The sequence below is a fragment of the Phaseolus vulgaris genome, chromosome 3, assembly GCF_000499845.2.
Source record: "Phaseolus vulgaris cultivar G19833 chromosome 3, P. vulgaris v2.0, whole genome shotgun sequence".
NCBI classification, from domain to species: domain Eukaryota; kingdom Viridiplantae; phylum Streptophyta; class Magnoliopsida; order Fabales; family Fabaceae; genus Phaseolus; species Phaseolus vulgaris.
The window spans coordinates 45574991-45598050 of NC_023757.2; the positions used below are offsets into that span (position 1 = coordinate 45574991).

A 23060-nucleotide genomic window follows, 5' to 3' on the forward strand; every position below is an offset into this window, starting at 1 on the left:
ATTTCAAGATATCTAAGATTTTAATGAGACCTCATGGTGACTTGGTGAATATATATGCTAGTTGATAATGGAAATTGAAAAGGCTAGTAGATGTTTCTCTGGATATGACTTTCTCTCTTGTAAAGTGACAATCAACTTTAATATTCTTTGTCCTTTCATGCAATATTGGATTTGAAACAATGTGTGACTACTTAATTATCACATATAAGTGATAATTGTGTAAAGTCCCCTAACTCTAGTTCTTGAAGCATCAGAGATAGAACTTCTATTCCTGAAATAATAGAAGTGGTTGTCTCCAAACAATATTAAAACCAGAGGCAAAACGTCTATCAACAGGGGAGTTCACCGGTTTGCATTAGAACACCTTACAACTCAAGTGTGTCCTTTGTCTTAATACAAAAGACTAATTTTTGGATCCCACTTGATGTATCGAACAATGTGAGTTACTACGTCCCAATGTTCTCTTCTCAATTTTGGTCATTGTTCTTCGTCTCTAAGATGGCTTCAATAGGTTCTGCTCCTTTCTTTTCGGCTACTTCAACCATTAAAAGTGCAAGACTCAATTAGAAGAATTATTCGTATTGGTCTTTATGTAATTATGGTTCCTTGACTAAGGATATCATGACTTCCAGATCTACTCTTGATGCAAATAGATCTCAAAGGTAAAAGATTGACTTCCAACCAGGATTATTGATATCAATGAAAATATCGAGGACCCCAAAATTCTTTATAAAGTTATAATGGAAATTGTAACGAATTATAGAGGAAGCATTGTTGAGTACAAGAAATTATTAGGTTAACTTATAACCTTTCAATTGGGTTGAGTATAATATGGCCTAATTTATTTCAGGGTTTTACTACTTGTTAATTTATTAGGGTTTCGTATACCACTCTAAGTCATGGCTATTGGTCGTTGTTTATGGGTTATTATTAGGTTAATATTATTACATTTCAATTGGGTCGGGTATTGAATGGCCCAATTCATTTTAGGTTTTGCTGCAACTTTTTTAATTATTAGGCTTCCTCACTCACCAATATAAGTCTTGGAGTTGTAGCACAACTAATCAAACATGGTGCTTAGATTTCCACCGTCACTGTCGCCGCCCACCTTCATTGAACCTTGCACCGCTATTGTTCATCTCATTGTACTTTGCACCGCCGCCGCACATCCTCCTTCTCTCCTCCTAGGAATCTTTTAACTTCTTCTGCAGCTATAGCCTTTGCCATATGTGAGACTATATCATGGTTATCTGTTTGAGAGAAGTTATTCTTTGAGTATCATTAAAGAGATGTTGGATATCATTAGCAAAAATTTCTTGTGCACTCTTCCAAAAATTGAATTATGTTTTGAAGGATATGGATTATCTAAAATATTTTCTTGGTATTGGAGTGGCTCAATCAAAAGAAGGTGTCATCATTTCACAAAGAAATATGCTCTTATTTGGAGGAGACAAGCCTTACAAATTACAAGCACATTGATAGTCTTATGGACTCAAATAAGAAATTAATATGACCAAGGTTGGTGGGAAAACTCATTTAGTTCACTTTAACAAGACTTGATTCTTATCAAGTGGGAGTTGTGAGTCAACTTATGCAAAACCCTCACATTAATCACTAGAATGTTGTGATTAACATTCTCAAATATGTAAAAGGGAACCACGACAGGAATTATTGTATGAGAACAAGGAAAATACTCGAGTCATAGGATACAGCGCATTACTTAGAGGGAACCATATATATTGGAAAAATAAGAAATAAAGTGTTTTTTGCTCGATCTAGTTCAGAATTTGAATATAGATCTATGGTCCTAACTACATGCGAACCTGTGTTGATTAAACAACTCCTTCAAGAGTTGACAATCAATCAACACTTCATCTTGCCTCCAATCTGGTGTTTCATGAGAGAACTAAACATATAGAAATTGATTGTTATTTTGTTACACAAAAGTTGTTATCCAAGGGTCTTATTAGAGAGTTTGTGAGTTCTAGTGAAAAACTTGAAGACATTCTATAAATCTCCAAGTGAACCTAGGATTCAATTTATATGTTCCAAGTTTTGTGTATATGATGATATGCTGTAGCTTGAGGTGAAGTGTTGAAATCTAAAGTTACTTTATTAATATTTCCTTTTTGTGTACCCAACTTGAAGGTTAGGATTTTGGGCAAGTGCCTTGCCTCTTTTTGTATCCTACCTATATACATTAATAAAAAGCACAACAATGTAGGTTGAACACATTGTGTTTTATCTATCGTATTTGTTTTAGGAGAAGTTTCAAATATAGATAATGCAAGCTCAACAAATGGAATTGCTTCAAAGAACACATCAACAAAGAAGAAATACTGGTGAAGATTACTGAAATAATGTTTTTTTTATATCATGGGTATTCACGGAAAACACAATTATGAGACCGACAGGAGTTTATCAATGCCCAAATTAAGAGTATGAGCAAAACAAATGGAACCAAAGACCCAAGGAGGTAAGGGATGGAAAGTGGTAGGGATTTAGAAATTGGTGAGGAACTTTATCTTTCAAGATGAAGGAGCGCATGCAATTGATGAGGAACATGAATGGAGAAGAGTTTTGGACGTCTTATGATGTCTATTTTTTCATTCAACCACTTCATTCTATTGTGAGTGTACGAGGACAATATGTTTTATGCAACACTACATGAGATGCCATAAAAGTTTGAACCTAAGTAGACAAATACTCACATTATTTTTTATTTAATGAAATAAGGATTAAAAATTAGAAAATAATTTTGAATGATCTTTCATTAAATATAACTAAGTACAACTGGAAAAATCATCAACTAAAGTAACAATATATTGACCTAATGTAGAGGGAAAACAACTCGTATCTCAAACATCTAGATGGACTAAAACAAAAAGGAGCCTGACTAATAAAGTGCAGCTAGGAAAAGAACTAAGAATATGTTTACCGAATTGACATGACTCACTAGGCAAATATTCTAACTTTGAAAGACTTGGCGTTAACTAATTCAACTTATCAAGACTTCGATGTGTTAGAAATGACACAGTCAATATACCTTGTAAGTTTATTAATGGACAACAGATTAGAGGGAGCCTTAGAGACATAAAGAACATTATGAATAGAGGGAGGAAGATAGACAACAACAACACCTTAGGACTATGTTTGAGAACCATTTGCCATGATGATGTAAGGTACATCACCAAAAGTAGAAAGAAAAGAAAAAATATTGATTACTAGTTATATGATTGGTGGCCCCAAAATCATGGATCCAGTGGCCCAAAGAGTGAGATGCCAACAAGATAATACCAGTTTACAAAACAAAAGTAGTGGAACCAAAGGCTTAAGGGTCCCTAAGGAGTGCAATCCCTTTATGTGAGTATAAGCAAATTCAATAAGAGCAGCCAGTGTAAGAAAATTGACAGGAGAAAAGATTACCACATTAGATGTTTTAGGAGGTCAACCATACAAAGCATAACAACGATCAATGGTGTGACCAAGTTTGAGGCAATAATCACACTGGAAGAATGGCCTACAATTACCATTATTTTTGTGAGACTAACCATGATCACCTCACTACAAGATCAAGGTTAAAGAGTCAACAGAGATAAAAAAAAAAAAACAAGGGTCCAACTAATTGTCAAGTTGTTGGTTATTTTTGCAGGAATTCAAAAGCAAAGAGGACCAAACAACAGTCATAGTAGGGAGACAAAGAGACTCTACATTTTGCTCCCAAACTTGAGAGTACTCTGTAGGAAAGCCATCCAAAGCTAATAACATGGAATAGATCTCATTACTCTACAATTCCTTGGCAGGGGTTGTAGCAATTGGCAGAAGTTCATTAAAATCATGAAGATCACTTAGATGACGAAAATAGATAGAAGATCATTAAAATCATGAATGTGAAGGAAAGAGAACCAAACAACAATCATAATGGGGGCAAAGAGAGATTCTAAATTTTGTTCGTAAAATTGAGAGAATTCTAAAGTAAGCCATACAAAGCTAGTAACAAAAAAAAAGTCAAACTACTACACAATTCCTTGGTACGGGTTATAGCAGGAGTCCCACCAAGAAGAAAGGAAACTCTTGTTTTATTACAGTGCAGAACAGAACACCCAAAAGGGTTATAAAGGAGAATAGCTCCTTTCACACAGGTTTATTCTTGTCACTTCATACAACAATATAGATACCGTTCCCCACAACAGGTTGGTCTTTATTTAAAGACCCCCTCACCACACTAACTAACCCGCTCAACCCTTATTTTTAAATTTCCTTCTATGATACAGCCTCCAAGTGCTGTCTTTATTTTCCTACCTAAGACTTACTAACATACTCTAGAGATTTTGTATGTCATTAGGATAATCCATTCAACGTTTGTGAGAATTATAAATCACAAAAAAACTCTACTATCAACAAAACCTGATTAGTTGGAATTGTTTGTCATTCATGACTTTTGTATCAGCAATGGCTAGCCCCGATGCTCTAAATACCTGATTTGTACAAAAAGAGTTAAGAAAAATACAATTTTTTTCCCAAAAACATGAAATGAAAAAAAAAAGTGTAGATAAGACTGACAAATGAGAAACTTACCTCACATGAACGAGCCAAACCAGCAAGATTGGGTATGCGGTCAAGCAATGATGCAACAAGAATAAAATTTTGTCGACTAGCTTTTTGTTGCTCAAGAGATGACCTTCTTGACTGCAACAATTGGTCAAGAAGGAGATCATCCCTTTCTATCTCTGTCATAACAATCTTGAAATTAAATGATGGTAAATACAACACTATGTATCACATAAGAAAATGTGAAACTAAGACAACACACAATACAAAGTCATAACTATCCATCAAAAACATGTAGACATACCAGACATTTTTTTGTAGGTTTCATCGTTTCCATAAAGGAAACCAGTCGCATTGTCCCCCTTGTCATGTTTAGAAACAGTAACCTTTTTCTGGAAATCTGAAGAAATATCTTTAGGCACAGCTCCTTCAATAACACCAGATAAAATTTCCATGCAATCCTTGTCTGCATTGAAATTGAGAGTCTCATTCCTGATTGTCACCACATCCTTTGCCATTGAACATCGTAGGTCTTCTCTAACATCCTTTAACGACAGAGGAAAAACTTACAAGATGAAACAAAAACTATAGCCTTTCTCTTTTTGATAAGTATGGCAAGGCACTTACATTTAAAAACTTGAGCACCTGCTCCATGAGAGAGGTTGGAACACATTCAAAATCATCTTCCTTCACACACCAAAAAAGAGAGAGAATAAACAAATCTATCTCACCATCGGAAATATAAGCTAATTCACATTGACCACACACATTGAAACAAATTTTATTTAGAGACAATAGTGTTAGTTTTGTTAATTCAAATGAGTAATCGGAAAATATTCCCAAGTCAATAAGGGGTCATAGGATAGGCTACATATGAAACAAATTTGACACATGATCTAAATTCTCAGCTTGAAAATGAGTGTTAGAAACAATGCACATAGGGTAATTATATTTTCTAAGGGTATTATTTTCAATGTAGGTATTATTTTCATCATAAATAATATTCATAGCCATGTAATTTCTGCACATGTGATTCACCATGTCTCATTTATCATAGTGGAAGCATATGGGTGTTGGTTGCAATCTATGGAAATAACTAACTACAGGAACTGTATGCATTCCCCAAACTCCAAGGGTTTCCCCTTCACAAAGGATTTCTCCTCTGACAAAGTGTAAATGCTCAATCTACAAATGAACATATGTCCCCTCCCTTCCCCCCTCCCTCTTTGCCTACATCCACCTATTAACTTCACTCATTACTCCCCTAACTAATTAATCAATATCGTCACTGTACTATTTTCTCTTAGTACTTACTATTAGACTGAGGTATGACCAGAATAGAGAAAAGGCAGAGCGGGACCAAAGTTAATTTTTTTTTTTTTATGAATTGCCTATATTTATATACATTTCAGAACTAATCACATTTAAGAGCCGTTAATATAAATGCAATGCCCAAAGTACATAAAATAACCACTATGCATACTTCTGAATATTCCTGTATCCTAGACTTTAATAAAGAAATTCCCAATATATAAGCTCATTTCCAACAGTAAGACTACTTGAGTAACCGTAGGACCAAGGGTGGATGTAAGCAGGTCCAAGAGAGAAGCACTTACAAGTAAAACAATATTATTTAGCATTTTATGGCTGCTCCAGGAAGGGGACTTCTATTTAAATACGAGGAGAGTTTATCCATGGAAATATCTATAAATGTTGACTAGGCAGAGCCAATTTCCAACAAGACATCCACCACAGGATATTTTACATGTTTTTAAGTGGAAATTTGATGATATGGTAAGTAAAGAACAACTAGTTGTAATATCCCGTACAGATAGAATTTAACTTGGGCTCAAGGGGAGAGATTTTATTATATTTAACACATTGAGTAGGTGGGTGATAATATACTTGACAAGATTGCCTGGGCAATTGGACCACACCCTACCGCAATCTTGAATGATCCAAAACAAAAACACTAAAATATTAAGAACCTCATAATTGAGATTGATATTCAAGGGTAGCATTTGTATAATTGTCCAAATACATGTTAATCACCAACACCGACCCTCACCTCAACTCGATTAATGAAAATTCCAGCAGGTGTGACAGAGCTATGTGGGTCATAAGCACCAAGATATCCTTCCATTGATGTTCGTAAGCTGAAACATTATGTAAATTAACGAGTTTAGTCCAATAGAAAGCAATGAATTTAGTCAGTTAGAAAGTGGCACAAATCAAATACAAAATATAGAAACTTCCTGTTTTATACTAGAAGGGAAAGAGAAAATGAACTGATGGAAAATGATACTGACCTGATTTTACAATTTAAAATGCAAGACATTAAACATCAATATTATACTAGTCATTAGATCACATACTTGAATTGAACTACAAGCTCAACACCAATCAAAGAATAAAATTAGGAAACATCATAAAAATCAGGAAACTGCCAAGATTGTATTACCAATTAGATTACTAATAATAGGTTCCACTATATATTCTACATACTGGTTTACAAAAAAGTGGAATAATGAAAGAATCAAGTGACATCTTAATTACCATAATTACAAGATAAGGTTATATTATTAACATTATAACAAATTCAAACTGCGCATGGAGATTAATTACTTTTAGATGGTCATATTCCTATTTGCATTCTTTTCTTGGCTTTATCTAACGAAGTGCAAAATTAAGGATAGATCATAATATACCTGAAGAGCATTAAAGATATAGATGTAAACATTCAATTATTCAACTCGATGTTAAATAGTTATCTGGTTTTCTGTTATGATTAGTTTGTTACTGTTGAACCTCTTCTTGAACCTATATATACTTATCTTTCTCATTCAGTCCAATAATAATTCCAATCTCTTTCTGTTAATCTTTTCTCCGTTTTCTCCCATACTAAAACTTTAATATGGTATCGTATGAGCCAGGGATTGTTCCTCAATGGCCAATTCTAATTCCAAAATCTGTAGCTGTAGCTGAAAAAATTGATGACTCAAATTATCTCCAATGGAAACAACAAGGTGAAATTGTCATAAAGTCATGTAGACTTCATCGATTTATTGTAAACCAAGTGACTCCTCCTCTTTTTCTTAAAGATGATGACCGTCGTTCTGGAAAAATAAATCCAACCTATGAAGTATGGGCAGTGCAAGATTAAATGTTGCTTTCTTGGCTTCAATAGATGCTTTCAGATCTTTCTTAGATTTGTCCACCCATATCAGATGTGCGAACAACTTCAAGACCACTTCTTCACCCAAACCAAGACACATGCAAGACAACTTCATATCAGAGTTATCTAAAACCAGTTATGGCAGCGCTACGACAAAAATTAGTGGCAAGTTTCTCATGGTGGATTTTTTGCATCACGAGATACTAGGGCTGAACGGAAATGGCAAAAAAGCGGGGAAGAGAGGTTTGATACCTCTTATTATCATTACAAAGGTTGCACCAAGATAAGGGGAATTTGAGAAATATGTCCATTTCAGATGAATGGAGCAACAATAAGTTGTCTAAGGAAGCAACAAAAATTGTTCTTATGCCTTCATTATGGAATCATGTGGTTTTTACTCTCAAAACAGTTCCTCTTGTTCATGTACTTTGTCTGGTGGATGGAGAAAACAAAGGAAACAATAATGAAGTTATTCGAAAACAATGAATTTATGAAAGTAAATACAAAAATGTATTTACAATTATTGATAATAGGTGGACATGTCAACTTCATCGACCCTTGCATGAAGTTGGTCACATTTTGAACCCACAGTTCTATTATTCCAACCCAAAACTGGAATATGATTTGGAAGGTACAAATGGATTGTATGCTTGCATCAAGAGGTTGGTGTCAAATAAAGATATGCAACTAAAAATTTTAACTGGGTTGCCTCTTTATAAGAGTGGAAGTGGACTCTTTGGTGATGACTTTGCCAAAGAATCAAAGAAGACCACAACCGCAAGTGAGACACTTAATGCTTTCTGAATTGCATTATGATATAAGTTATATTATATAATGGTTACGCAGCTCAGTGGTACGAGAATTATAGGCACGCAACTCTTAACATACAAAAGCTAGCAATCAAGATTTTAAGCAAGTAATAATTATTGTTCATGACATGACTAATTTCATTATCTTTTATGTAGAAAGAAATTAATTCCTAGTTTACATATTCATAATCCAGATTCATTGAAAAGAAAGGAATAGGTTGGTGCACAAAAGGTTGCATGATTTGGTTTATATAAAGTATAACCAACAACTTACTCAAAGATACAATATTAGGGATGAAATAGACCCTATTGTACTCAATAACATTGATGAGTGAATGAGTGGTTAATGAGACAAGTAGATGATGATAATGATAATGAAGAGGGGGGAAATGAGTTGGCTTTTTATGATGATCCCACTCTTAATTGGACCACTGTTTATGAGACTTCAGGTGTTGGAGAACCAATAATTTACTCAAGGAGACTATCAAGTGGTGGTGGTATTGTCATTGGATCTTCCCATGCTTCTAAGAAAGGTCCAGGTGCAACTTCATCCCCAACAAGGAGGGACAAAGAGAAGATTCAAATTGGGGTTGAGAATAAACTGCATGATAGCTCTGATTTTGAGTTTGAAAAATTACTTAACTTTGAGAAGAGTTTCACTGAAGGGGAAGAGGAGGAGGGATATGCCCCATTACATAATATTGAAGACAATTATGTTGGGATTGAATAAGACGCGGATAATTAGAAATATAAGACATTTCTTTTATGTTTTGTTGTTATTTTAAGTTTTGAACTTGAAATTTGTGGTATTTTAATTTGATGTTTATTGTTATTTGAATTTCTAGACATAATATTATTATTAGTTAGTATTGTCGCTTTCATTGTTCTTGTACTTTTTTTAAAATTATCTATACATATTTTATTTCATTTGACCAAAATGTTTTCGCCATATCCCATTATGATTTTCTTTATAACTTCATAAAGGAATTTTGGGGTCCCTGATATCCGATATCGATAACACTGCTTCACATTGATCCATGTGCCACCTTTCTTGACAACAAAACTATGTATGATTTCTTCGGACAAAAATAAGTGCATTGTTGATGAACTTGCAAGAATTGGATGTCCCGCAAACTTGACGAATATGTTGATGCAATTCCTTGTTACTGGTGAATCTCATAACATAAAGCAACTTCAATATTTTGATTGTGTTGACTAGATGTTCATAGGCAACGATGCAGGTTTGAGTATGTATGGTGTTGGTATCTTTTCATTTATCCCATAACTCAACTGTCATGCTCAAGACATAGTTTGAAGTCCAAAATATTCTTGAATTTTCTCCCAAACTTCATACGAATGATTTGCACCAAGTACATGAGAGAGAACTAATTTTGAAAGAGTGGACTAAAGTCAAACTAGTAACATTTCATCCTGAACCTCCTAAGCTTCATATTCAGGACTAATATTGTTGAATGTTTAATCATTTTCAATAAGAAAATGAGGAGGAACAAGTGGATTTACAACAAATTGTTGTAACTTGTGTGACTTAATTACCAGTTCAACATATTGTCTCCAATGGAGATAGTTTGTATCATTAAGTTTCTTAGCAATTGAGGTAAGGCAGGACTACGAAACGAAAGCGGAAGCCATAGTAACAGATATGTTACCGAAACAACTAAACAAAATGAATCCACGGTACAACTTGTAACGCAACACAAACAACAGAATTAAAGCAAACCAATTCCAATTCACGGAACAAACCACAAACACAATGTTTCTCGATCACAAATCACACATCGAATTGATGAAACGAAACAAAACATAATTTCATACAACAAGAACAAATAACAACCCAAGTACAATCACAGAATCACGAGAATGAAGAATAGGAGAAGAAGAAGCGCAATGGACAATCACATTCGAGTGATGAAGAGTCTGGATTGTCGAAAAGAAGCTCTACATACCATCTTAGAGAAAGTGAACAAGTGAAATTTTATTAATTGTTAAACAATTCAATGAAAAGAATATTATAAGTATTTATAGGGTTTGCACCCTTCAGCAGTTGTGTGCTACCGCCTAGCAATGTTAGCTAATATGAAAGTTGTTCACTAACGTACAAGTAAAAAGCTAGACATACACTAACAACTAACAATTTTGAGCTAGACACAAGTACATTAACATACAAGTAAGCAGGTGGATAGTTGTACACTAACAAAAAAGGCAAATAACTCAACGGTTGTACACTAACAATTCTTACTAACAAGGAATCTAATATTGATTATCAAAAGTCTACTTCTAGATCTACAATATTTTTGGGACCTAATCTCATTTCTTGGTGGTCCTGCACCGCAAGTAGTGTGTGGCTTCCAGATCAAGCACTGAACCTGAATATCACAACTTAGCTCAATCTACAACAATAATTACCTAGATTCCAGATCTACAACCTTATTTATCACTCTAGAACAAATCACATGGAGATTGATGTTTTTTTTTGTTCGTGATAAAGTGTTGTCCAAACAACTTGAAGTCTATTATATTCCTAGGATCAATGGGTGAATATTCTTACCAAGCTTATTTCTTCTAACTACTTTGAACTTCTTAGGAGCAAACTCAATGTCCAAGATATTGTTTGAGGGGGGGATTACAAATATAAATGCAAATATTTAGTTATTCAAATGGATGTTAGTTATTTGTTCTTTTGCATTTGTTTGTTATGCCTCTTCTTGAGCCTATATATGCTCAACTTGTGTCTTCTTTCTCATTCATTGCAATAATATGTCCATTCTCTCTGTGATAATCTTTACTTTGTTTTGTCTCACACCTAAAACGCTAATAACTCTAATAAAGAGCATCGTAAAAATGACTTAAAATTCTAACTATTTTACAAATGTTATAATATACACACCAAAGAAAGAAAAGATTAATAAATATACACACACACACATATATATATATAATAGGAAACAAAAAGTAAAAAACAATACCGTGCACAATCAGAATTTCTTTCGAGGTATGTCTTTAAATCTACAAAGCACCTCTTCTCTAACGGTACCATCTCAGAAGGTCCACAATTCAACAATGGAAACAATTTATGAAGAATTTGATATACAAGTAACTGCAACAATAAGCATAGATATTATGACCCATTTATTCTAGTGATACATGTGTGTATGAGAGATCAATATCATAATACGTAAATGATAACCTGGGCAAAACCACGTAAGCTGTGATGATGAGATGTTAGTAATGGAACTAGAGGAGGAAACAATTCATCCAAATGACGAGATTGAACATCTTTAGATGAATTGAGAATGACATTAGCTGCTATGAATACATATGAAGATAGTGCCTGCATATTAAGAGTAAAATTACAACCCTTTCATAAGAATAAAGCAATGTCTAAGAATTGTATTAGTAAAGTTTCAATCATTGTATAGTTAGTTATCAAAGGTGTATTTATTTTTGTGTATGTTGCATAATCAGGAGAATTATGTTGTAATTAAGTGCAGATTCCATTCTATATTTATTAGGACGGATTTGTTAGTGATTTGATTTGTACAGCTTTAAACACTCATTATTTCTGATTTTCATTACCTATTATTTCTTTCCTTAATTAGGTTGTAGAACAGTCTATAAATAGATACTATAATCACATTTGAAAGATACATCAGAAATACATTTCATCTATATATATTTCTTTCAACTTGGTATCAGAGCTCCTGATCTGGGAGACACTGCTTCAGCAATATTTTTTTAGCAGCCTTAATTGCTGCAACTTTTTTTCCTTATCTTTTCTCCATTGACCACAACTTTTTTTCCTTATCTTTTCTCCATTGACCACCACCTTACACCATTGACCTTACTGCCACCACCATTGACCGCCGCCGAACACCACCACCGATAGCCGACAGCCGGAAATCGCCACCGGAAAATTTTTCCGATGAGTTTTTTTTGTGAACAGGACCAAATTTTGCCAATCTACAAAACTTAGTTGTTTTTGAGGTCTCATGGACTCCCTTAGTAAGACATCTAGCTATTGATCCTTCACTATGAGTGGTAGGAGTTCTAGTTTCTTATCCTTTAATGCTTCTAGTACTGAAAATATCTGGATTATAGACTCTGGATTATAGTTTCTTATTCCTCTTCTTTGTCATCCTACACTGCTTTATCTGGAAACCAATATATTATTGTTGCTAATGGTTCCAATACCCCCCGTTACTGGTCGTGGTAGCATTCACCTTCAACCTTCATTTCCTTTAAAAAATGTGCTTTATGTTCCTAAAGTATCCAATAACCTCTTATCTATTCAAAAGCTTACCCAAGATTTAAATTGTGTAGTGGTATTTTTTCATTCCCATTGTGTATTTCAGAGGATCTAGCCACGAGGAAGACTATTGGCATTTCTAAAGAATAGCACGGGTATATTATTTACAACATGAAGAAAATAAAAAGTGTGCTAGACTACAGGCACACACTTAAAATCTTCAACAAGGTCGTGAATCTTGGTCATCCTCTCAGATATGGCTTCAACACAGATGTCTTAGTCATCTTCCATTTAGTACTCTAAAGTCCTTATTTCCTTTTTTATTTACAAAAGTGTCTGCTGAGTCTTTTTATTGTGATGTTTGTTAGTTTCCTAAACACCATCGGACAACTTTTCTTCCCAATGGTAATAAAAGTTCTAAACCTTTTGATCTTATTCATTCAGATGTATGGGGACCTTCACCTATTCTTAATATCTCGGGTGCAAAATAGTTTGTTTCATTTATTGATGATTGTACTCAGGTTACCTGGATATTCCTCATGAAAGATAAGTCTAAAGTTTTTCACCTGTTTGTAAAGTTTCACAAAATGATTCAAACACAATTTGAAAGTCCAATTAAGAGATTGCGTTCTGACAATGGAAGGGAATATGTAAACCAAAACCTTTCCAAGTTCCTTTAGGAAAATGGAGTTGTTCATGAATTAACCTGTGTGGACACTCCTCAACAAAATGAGGTTGCTGAAAGGAAAATGTGAAGTTACTAGAGCTTTACTTTTCCAAATGTTTGTTCCTAGATCTTACTGGGAGAAGCAGTCCTGACTGCCACTTATTTGATTAATAGATAGATTACCCTCTCGGGTTCTAGAGGGTGTTACTCCTATTCAGCTTATGACCACATTCTATCCTTCTATTCCCATGTTGACTAATCTTCAGAATCGTGTCTTTGATTGTCCTGCTTTTGTCCATGTTCATAGTCCTTATTGGGGTAAGTTAGATCATCGCGCCATCAAATGTGTCTTCATCGGTTATGCCCCTAACAAAAAGGGGTAGAAATGTTATCACCCTTAAAGTCGTAAAGTCTATGTTTCCAAGGATGTCACCTTTCATGAAACAAAGTCTTTCTTTCCTAGTTCTCAGCTTTAGAGGGAGAGTATTCAAGAAGCTGAGAATCTGGAATTGCACCTTTTCCTTTGTTGCAAGATTTCATTCTTAGGGAGGATGACAAAGACCCTGCACCACCATCATTACCAGAGAAGAATAATGAGGACAAATATTTTTGAAAACAATATCAGCGAAGGCAACAAGAACCTACCCTGGTCAAACAACAACTTCAATTGTCTGAATCGGAGGTAAGAACTCATACCTATGAGACTCTTGAGGACACCTTAAATACTACTTTTGAACCTAACCTAAATGATTTACCTATTGCCTTGAGAAAAGAAAAAAGGGCTTGTGCCATATATCCTATATCCCAATTTGTGTCTACAGAAAAAACTTTCTATGCAGTACCAGAGTTTTCTTTCAGCTATTGATTCTATCAGATTCCCTACATCAGTAAAAGAAGCCTTAAAAGATGAGAACTGAATTCGAGCCATGAATGAAGAAATGAGTGCATTAGAATGGAACGAGACTTGGGAGATTGTAGAGAGACCAAAAGATAAGAAAGCAGTGGGTTGTAGGTGGTTATACACAGTTAAGTATATGTCTGATGGCACATTGGATCGGTATAAAGCAAGGTTGGTTGCAAAAGGGTATACTCAAACCTATGGGATCGTTTATGAGGAGACTTTTGCTCTAGTGGCAAAAATGAATACAATCAGGATTATTCTCTCCCTGGCAGCACACTTTGGTTGGGCGATGCATCAATTTGATGTTAAAAATGCCTTCTTGCATGGAAGCTTGGAGGAAGAAGTATACATGGAGATTCCACCTGGTTATGGTAATGTTAATGAAGAAAAGAAGGTGAGCAGACTTAAGAAGGCCTTGTATGGTCTTAAACAATCACCTCGTGCTTGGTTTGGAAGGTTTACTTGGTATCTTTGGGGTACCGACAAAGCCAAGGTGACCATACTCTGTTTATAGAACATTCTCAAACTAGTAAACTCACTCTACTTTTGGTCTATGTAGATGATATGATTATTACAGGTGATGATGAGATTGAAAAACAAAATTTGAGGGAGAGATTTGTTGCTCAATTTGAGATGAAGGATCTTGGGAAGCTGAAGTACTTCCTTGGGATAGAAGTTGCTTACTCGAGACACGACATCTTTATTTCTCAAAGGAAATACATCCTTGATCTTCTCAAAGAGACTGGTAAGTTGGGTTGTAAGACCACTGGAGTGCCAATAGAGCAAAATCATAGGATTGGGAATGATGAGGAAAACCCAAAAGTGGAGAAGACACAATATCAAAGACTTGTGGGAAAACTCATTTATATATCACACACTAGGCCAGACATAGCCTATGCAGTTAGTGTGGTTAGCCAATTTATGCATGATCCAAGAGAAAGACACTTGCAGGCAGTAGATAGAATTATTCAGTACTTAAAAGCCTCTCCAGGAAAAGAATTGCTATTCAAAAAGGGAGGAAACTTATCCATATATTGATGTTGACTATGCAGGATCGATTATTGATAGGAGATCCACCACAGGCTACTGCATGTTCTTGGGTGGAAATCTGGTGACATGGAGAAGCAAGAAGCAAAATGTAGTTGCAAAATCAAGTGCAAAGGTATAATTTAGAGTCATGGCTCAAGGGGTGTGTGAACTATTATGGACATACTTGATGACCTAAAAATAAAATATGAAGCTCCTATGGGTTTGGCGTGTGATAATAAGTCCGCTATCAGTATTGCACACAATCCGGTTCAACATGATCGAACAAAGCACGTAGAGATAGACCGACACTTTATTAAGGAGAAGTTGGATGATGGTCTTATAGCCACTAAGTACATCCTTTCAAGACTCCAATTGTCAGATATGTTTACTAAGGGACTTCCCACAAAACAATTTGAAGATCTTACTTGCAAGCTAGGAATGATAGATATACATTCACCAACTTGAGGGGGAGTGTTGCATAATCAGGAGAATTATGCTGTAATTAAGTGCAAATTACATTCTATATTTATTAGGACAAATTTGTTAGTGATTTTATTTTATTTGTACAACTTTAAACACTCATTATTACTGGCTTTCATTACCTATTATTTCTTTCCTTATTTAGGTTGTAAAATAGTCTATAAATAGAGACTGTAATCACATTTGTAAGATACAACAGAAATACATTTCATCTATTTCTTTCAATTGTGTACTTAGTTACTATTGTATAATTGTCACTAACAATTCCTATAATCCATTATGCTCTATATAAGAGCATCTTGCATGCTGTAGTTACTACATTTTTAGTAATAACAAAACTTAATTTTCATTTATCTTTCTCTATCACTTTAACATGGTATCCAAAGCTTGAAGACTTTCTACAGCCGAAAATTAGGGCAACCTTCATCCTTCTCCTCCCTCCACTGCTTTTTTGAAAATCTTAAACAAGCTTGATGATCATAATATCTTGCTATAAAGTCATGCATCTAATCGCAACTTCTTCAACATTCGATGAATCAGTCCATTCCACTTCGCTTTCTCATTGAAGCTAATCACGATGCAAGAAAACTAAATCCAACATATAGTTTTGGGAACAACAAGATCAAATGTTGTTAACATAACTACATTCCACGTTATCGCAATCTTTTCTTTCTTGCTTGGTTGCAAATGGGTATTTATTCTTTAATACAACTTGGATAGCTCTTTGAAATGTACAAGGCTCACATAGTAGCTAAAATCTTTATAAAACGTAAGGAGTAACTTATTTTGAAACTTTTACATCAATGGAGAAGTGAAAAACTATTTAGGTTCATCCTAAAAAGGCTTGGTAGACTAATCATGTCACTCATTATCGAACCACCCAAAATATATAGTCTCATGCTTAAAATGTTCAGTCCGTAGTGCATATGAGATGAGTGTTGAAGGTCCTACATCAACTAAAGATATGACAAAAATTATATCATATAAGTATATGCAAATCTACAAGCTAGTTTTGTAAGATTGAGTGAGATTTTTAAGGCAAAATTTAAAGTCAATACCTAATAATAGGAAATATTTGCTACGACATTTCTCTATCAAATCACATCTCTAGCAACAACATAGTAAAATAGTGGTCAAATTAAAATTTACCTGTTGTCTCATGTCATAGTCTCGCAATATGGGGACCAATCGCTCTTTAACCTGGGGATTAGACATCATGAAAATTGGAAGAAAACATAATTTCAACAGACAGATTACAGAGAACAAATTGTACACATTAGACATTCAAAGGAGCATGTAATAGATTTGCAAAAAAACAAAGAATCCAAACAATTCTCCATCAACTTCATGCGAAATTAATTTGAAGGAAACTGAAAGAGTAGCCGCTTGTTCTAATCCGCACAAAAAAAAAATACTAAAATTGATTTCATATACACAACTTATCGAGCCACAGTAAACACCTAGCTTGTAGCTTCTTGGCCATGCTATAAACAGAAAGTTCTTTCTCTTTTGGCAAGCACTTTAAGATTTAAATTATATTTTTTGGTTCACTTTTATGATAATTGACCATAGGAAGGCCCTTTTTTCCGAGGTTTTAAGCAAAAGTGTAAACTACAAGGTAGGATTAGCAAAAGGGATTGGTTCATCTTGACATTAACCTAGCTGAGCAGGAAGCAAGTTGGTCAAGTCAACCCACTCCATTTTAAGGCGGGTAAGCCAGTTAACCAACCAAACAATTAAAAGAAATAATAAACTTGCACTCCTATGACAATTTAATTAATTGGAAATAATTAAATCAAGCTCATAATAGTAAGTAACATTTTTCAATTTTAGTTATAAATGTTAAAAAGCCACAACCCAGTGGGTTCAATATATATTGGAAGTGGGTTAAACAAGCCATGTTAAGAAGGTTAATGGATTCTAAAACCTGACCCAACCCACAAAATAGGACGTTGGGTAGGTCAACCCGTAAGTTGGACCTGTTTTGCCAATCCTACTACTGAGCTCTTTTGTTAACATGTACAAGCAGAAAATATGTTGTTAAGAAACAAGAAACTCTAATAAAGGAAAAGCAGAAAATCATCCTTTTGTATATTATATATTCAGCGGGAACTTAAAAAGAAAATTATCTATCTTAAGACCTTTTATGATGATTAATCCCACTTTAGAAAGATTTCTCTCCTGGGCATGACTCTTATTTCTATTCCAATAACTAAACTAGTTGCAAATGAATACAAGCATAATATAAAGAAAATGACAATCCAAAAAAGGGGGAAAAGAAAGTCTTACAAGAGATGGAAACTTCAAGTAAATGTTAATCGCAAATGTCTCTAAGTATTGACGAACAGCAGGCAAGTTATTTCTCTGCAAGAGAACAAAAATTAGTTACATATATAGGCATTGGCAAGAGCAATGCATGTAGATAACAGTAAGAAAAATGGTAGTACTGTATTAAATTCAAAATTGATAATTAGATATGTAGTAATTGATATGTCTATAGCAATTTTCCTTTTAGCAGTCAGAAGTGATTTCTATTTAAAAAAAAAAAGAAAATGCAATGCAAACACAATTTTAGCACACAAATACAGAAGCTAAGTATGCAACACACACAGAGAAAAATGAGGAAGGAAAACGTGGTAGTCTTAAAAATCAATAAAAAAAAATGATGTTATAAATAAAAATATTATAATAAAACATTTCAATGAAATTTAGATAAAAAAAATGTAATAACATGCATGGGCATAAAGGAGATCACAAAAGCTTCCAATAAAATTAAAAAATAACATATTAAAAATTCCAATAGGAAGTAAATATTAAGAAATATGATAACATGGAAAGTCAACTTACATTAAGAGCTATGTATAAGTATTCTAAGACTTTCCCAACTATATCTTCCTTGACAAATGGTGACAATACACATATTATTTGCCAGGCACGTATTTTGCGTCTATGAATCTGTAACAACAATGTAGCAAAATAAGTTGTCACAAATACTGATTGATGATAAGAGCAAACATTCCAGTAACAATAAAATTTCCCATATCATGCCATATTCAAACCATTGAAAGCAGAAAATCCTTAGACACATTCTCAAGGACATAAAGCTGACCAGTATAAATCCAGTTACACAGAAACAAAAGGTTACAGTTTCTAGCATCAGCTTGGTAGTTGTCACTGAGAGATATTGTCATGTCGTGACAGTACGGGATTGAAGTCCAAGTTAACAAGTAAGACAAAAAGTATCCAAAGACGAAGTAAATTTCGAAAAAATATGCTGTAAGTTATAATACTACACTGATGCCATATAAATTACTCATTGCTAGAAATTTCATTTTTAGGTAATGATTTATAATAAATCAAAGTTTTTTTTAGTTCAATAAACATAGCATGTGAATCTATGCAATGAAACATAATAGATGAGTAGAGGAGAGCTACAGATTTGGTGCACCAAAATTAAGAAGCAATTTTGTATCCCAAATATTCCAGGGCGTGATTATGCTGTAATTTTATCAGTGGATAGACCTCCACAACTTGATACCAAAGAGAATATAAGGAATGTGTAATTGTTTGAACTTGGTTACTTGTAAAGATGATAACGATGATCTATAAAACAATGACTCTAATACAGACCCCAAAAAAAACTCAGACACCAAGACATCAATTGAGTACATCTGTGAACGACATGACAAAAACTAAAATGAGAATTTAAGTTTTACATATTCATCTTCTAAAAACATGGTTGAGATTGGAGATGAATGCAAGATTGAGTGCAAAGATGTTTGTGTTCAATGGAAGAAAGGGTTCCATTTTGTGCTTCAAGGTATCCTAAATAATTTGAATTTTCAAATAATCTTTAATATTTACAAGTACACTTTTTAAGCAAAAAACTATGATAGAAGTCTTTGAGATGTCTAACAAAGAGTAGGTGCTGTCATTCATTAGGGCAATGTCCAAGTCAGGTCTAAGCAGGAAAAAAAAATTAATAGCAACATGGTAAGGGGTGCTTGTGTTGGTGACCAAGCAGAGACTGACATTGATACACCATTATGTAGGGGTGCCGGAGCACAATAGAAGATGGATACAATAAGTAGTAATTCAAAACTGTATTTTGGTTATTAATATTAAGGTGACGCTGTGTTTTTAACTTCATAATGTTTCTAATGAGTCTTCATTAGTCAGTTGTCATTGTCAAAGTACTCGGGTAGACATCACAATCCCTCGACACCATGATAAAACAATAACAAAATTATTTATTATTCATTTTTCCCCACTTTCTTACAAGACATGGCAAATATAATAACTCTCATCCCAAAAATAATTTCAAACAGAAATCAGGCAGGCTGCTCTAGCCATTTCCAATTCATCAAGCTGCACAATGAATACTTACAGCACTATACTTTTTGTATAACTCCTTAGCAATATCTTTATCATTCACCTGCATTAGCAGGTGTTAAAAATAACATAAGCATTCTAAAATAACCTTCTGAACTATGTAATAAATTAAAACTGGGCACTAAAAATGGCTTGAACAGAATCAAACAGGGCATCACAAAGAAAATTATTTGAAAGAAACTACACTCCAAAATTTGCATGATATAGTGGAAGCCATATTAGTTAATTTGCTAACATTATGCTCATACTCCGAATTTATAACCATCATGCTCTCAATTCACATTAGCATCACTCAATGTTATATTGTCACAATAATTTGTTATCAAAATCTAGCTCACAACATTTTAAGTCACCATTATTTACTCAAAATTGATAAATACCCAGGGACAAAAAAGTAGAAACACGCCACAAAATCTAGCATTGCAGTCAGAATTCTCAAGGCCAAATAAACCCCAACAAAAATCCTGCACTTCTAATGTGAGACTTTCTTAGGACTTACATATGCCTAACTCAACCCCAAAAGCTACAAGAGGTGAGGGTTTCCTCCATTTTATATTTTACTCTGATACTATACCTAATCAATGTGGGAGTTGATGTTCTGACAATACACTCCGTCATGTCCAGCACTATTGCCCTAACCATGCGTATATTCTTTATTTTGGCATTATCTATAATCAATCTGAGACTTGGGTTTTCTCCACTAGACTTAACACACCTCACAAACCCATTGCCGTAGTTTGATTATGCACTGGCCCTTTAACTAGTTTGTAATGCCAGCATGCATCAGCACTAGCCACTTATTTACGGGTCAAACAAAATAATGGTGAAAGGACCGATTGATAAAACCGTGTGAGAAATATACCACAAAATGTTAGCCAGTGTAAACGGAGAGCCAAAACCTTAAATGAAACCCACTCCAGACCCAAATCCCATAATTCCAAAGTGTGACTCGAGTACTATGTTCAAATCCAACTGGATCCTAACAAAAGCTTATGTTATTGATAGTTGGGAGTGTTCCTTTCTCAACTCAATATGTTAGTTAAGATATTATTCAGAACCACTGGACAGTATGAAACAGATGATCTCAAGCAATTTATAAATTAAAATAACCCAAAGGATTCTTTCAAAACATGAGACGAAAGATAACAGGACTGGCAGTGAAAAAATGGCTTGTACTGTATCAGCAAGAATAAAACCTAATAACAGCCGAAACCCAAATATATAATATACAAAACATATGTGTGTCATCAAAGTACTCTAGTAGCAGAAGCAATTTCAAATATAGCATGGAATATATTTCTTAGCATTAATTGATAATAATAGTAATCTACTACCACTGTGTCAAGAAGCTCTAATAGAAATGATTTGCCAGATGCTTGTGCTGCAATACAGTTTGCATCTTCATTTGGGGACCCCACAATCCTGGCCAAGTCTGCCAACTTGTAAAACAGAACAGCAACTGATACACGTGCATACAACTCTGTATTAATAAATGCCTGACAATAGAAGTGCCCAATTATTATAAAGTCATAACTTCATTTTTTTTCTTAAAATATATAATTGCAATTAATGGCAGTCAGCATATGTTAATTAAGATAAAACGTATTAAACTAATTCAGGTAAAGAAACAGATAATTAAACAAATTTTTTAAAATGTTCAGTAGCTCACTTCAGTCAGCTCAGGATCAGGACTACTGGCCAGTATAGAGACTTCCAGTCTAGCATCATTGTTGTCAGCAAGTTCAGCTTCAAAATCCTCATCAAATGCAACTGAAAGAGATAATTTCAAATTCATATATAATCTTAAAATTAAACAATAGACAGAGCCAAGTAATCACATGCTCATACAGCAAATTAACATGTTTTTGGTACCTGATCCATAGAGAGATAGCAACTTCAGCTCTTTCAGGTAAAACTTTATAGTCCCAGGATTTAAGAGCCATAATCCTGTTAAGTGCAATGCTGCAAGACGAATTGTACGAGGACTCTTTGTGCCCTCCTTCAGAAGATTTTCAATAAACTGAATCCGTGACATTAAAATAAATTTGTCACTATTTGCAAGAAATTAGCAGAAATAATACACGAACAAGAAATTTATACAAGAGAACACATACCCACTTCAGGGGTCCAGGTGCATTGTCTGTTTGGTGCATGCTCTCATCATTAAATACCAAAGGATGCAGAACAGATGACAAAAGAGCAGCAATTGATGCTACTCTTCGCTTATTGCAGTTTATATGCAATATCCAAGAGGAACGAACCAAATTCCACATCATCTAATCAATGATTGCAAGTCATTAGATCAGTGAGCTGCTGGAGGGGTTAGGACAGGACAAGTATTGAACAAAATACAAATATCCATATTCTAATTATAAAACATTGAACCATTGGAAGTGAGAACCATTAGTGGGTATAAGATGCATTGGTATATAGGATTCACGTGTTCAGTATGCCAATTGCTAATATGCCTTAATTGCCAAAGCAAACTAATGGTATTATCTTTTTTCACTTAGCATTCTACAAAGAGACATTTCACAGGCCCACACACATTGGACATCTCATACGAAGTTATAGAAAATTAGGTATTATATTATGAGATGCCTAAATCCCATATCGAATACAATGGGATGTTCAATGAATTCAAGTGTTGGTTATCTCCCTCTAACACTTAGCTTTTAAGGTGGGTTCCCTAAACTGGTAGCAGCTAATTGCCAATGTCTCAACCTCACAGAAGGTTTGGACCAGTGGAAAATTCCAGCCAACGAGAAATTCAAGTAAAGTGACATAAGGAA

The 23060-nt window shown here is 34.3% G+C and overlaps 1 protein-coding gene across 1 annotated transcript in view; it reads right to left on the reverse strand.

The window, feature by feature from the left end:
• The window catches only part of LOC137808128 (uncharacterized), a 43210-nt gene that overhangs the window by 4768 nt on the left and 15382 nt on the right, over window positions 1-23060 (reverse strand). Inside the window, exons 19-33 of the mRNA XM_068609084.1 lie at window positions 22383-22544; window positions 22141-22288; window positions 21938-22038; window positions 21603-21764; window positions 20264-20311; window positions 18724-18831; window positions 18166-18240; window positions 17026-17076; window positions 11741-11884; window positions 11520-11650; window positions 6620-6707; window positions 5179-5238; window positions 4856-5096; window positions 4579-4730; window positions 4408-4478 (exon numbers count right to left, since the gene is read on the reverse strand). Coding sequence (XP_068465185.1) covers window positions 4408-4478; window positions 4579-4730; window positions 4856-5096; window positions 5179-5238; window positions 6620-6707; window positions 11520-11650; window positions 11741-11884; window positions 17026-17076; window positions 18166-18240; window positions 18724-18831; window positions 20264-20311; window positions 21603-21764; window positions 21938-22038; window positions 22141-22288; window positions 22383-22544 — 1742 coding nt within the window. The remainder of the gene's footprint in view (window positions 1-4407; window positions 4479-4578; window positions 4731-4855; window positions 5097-5178; window positions 5239-6619; window positions 6708-11519; window positions 11651-11740; window positions 11885-17025; window positions 17077-18165; window positions 18241-18723; window positions 18832-20263; window positions 20312-21602; window positions 21765-21937; window positions 22039-22140; window positions 22289-22382; window positions 22545-23060) is intronic.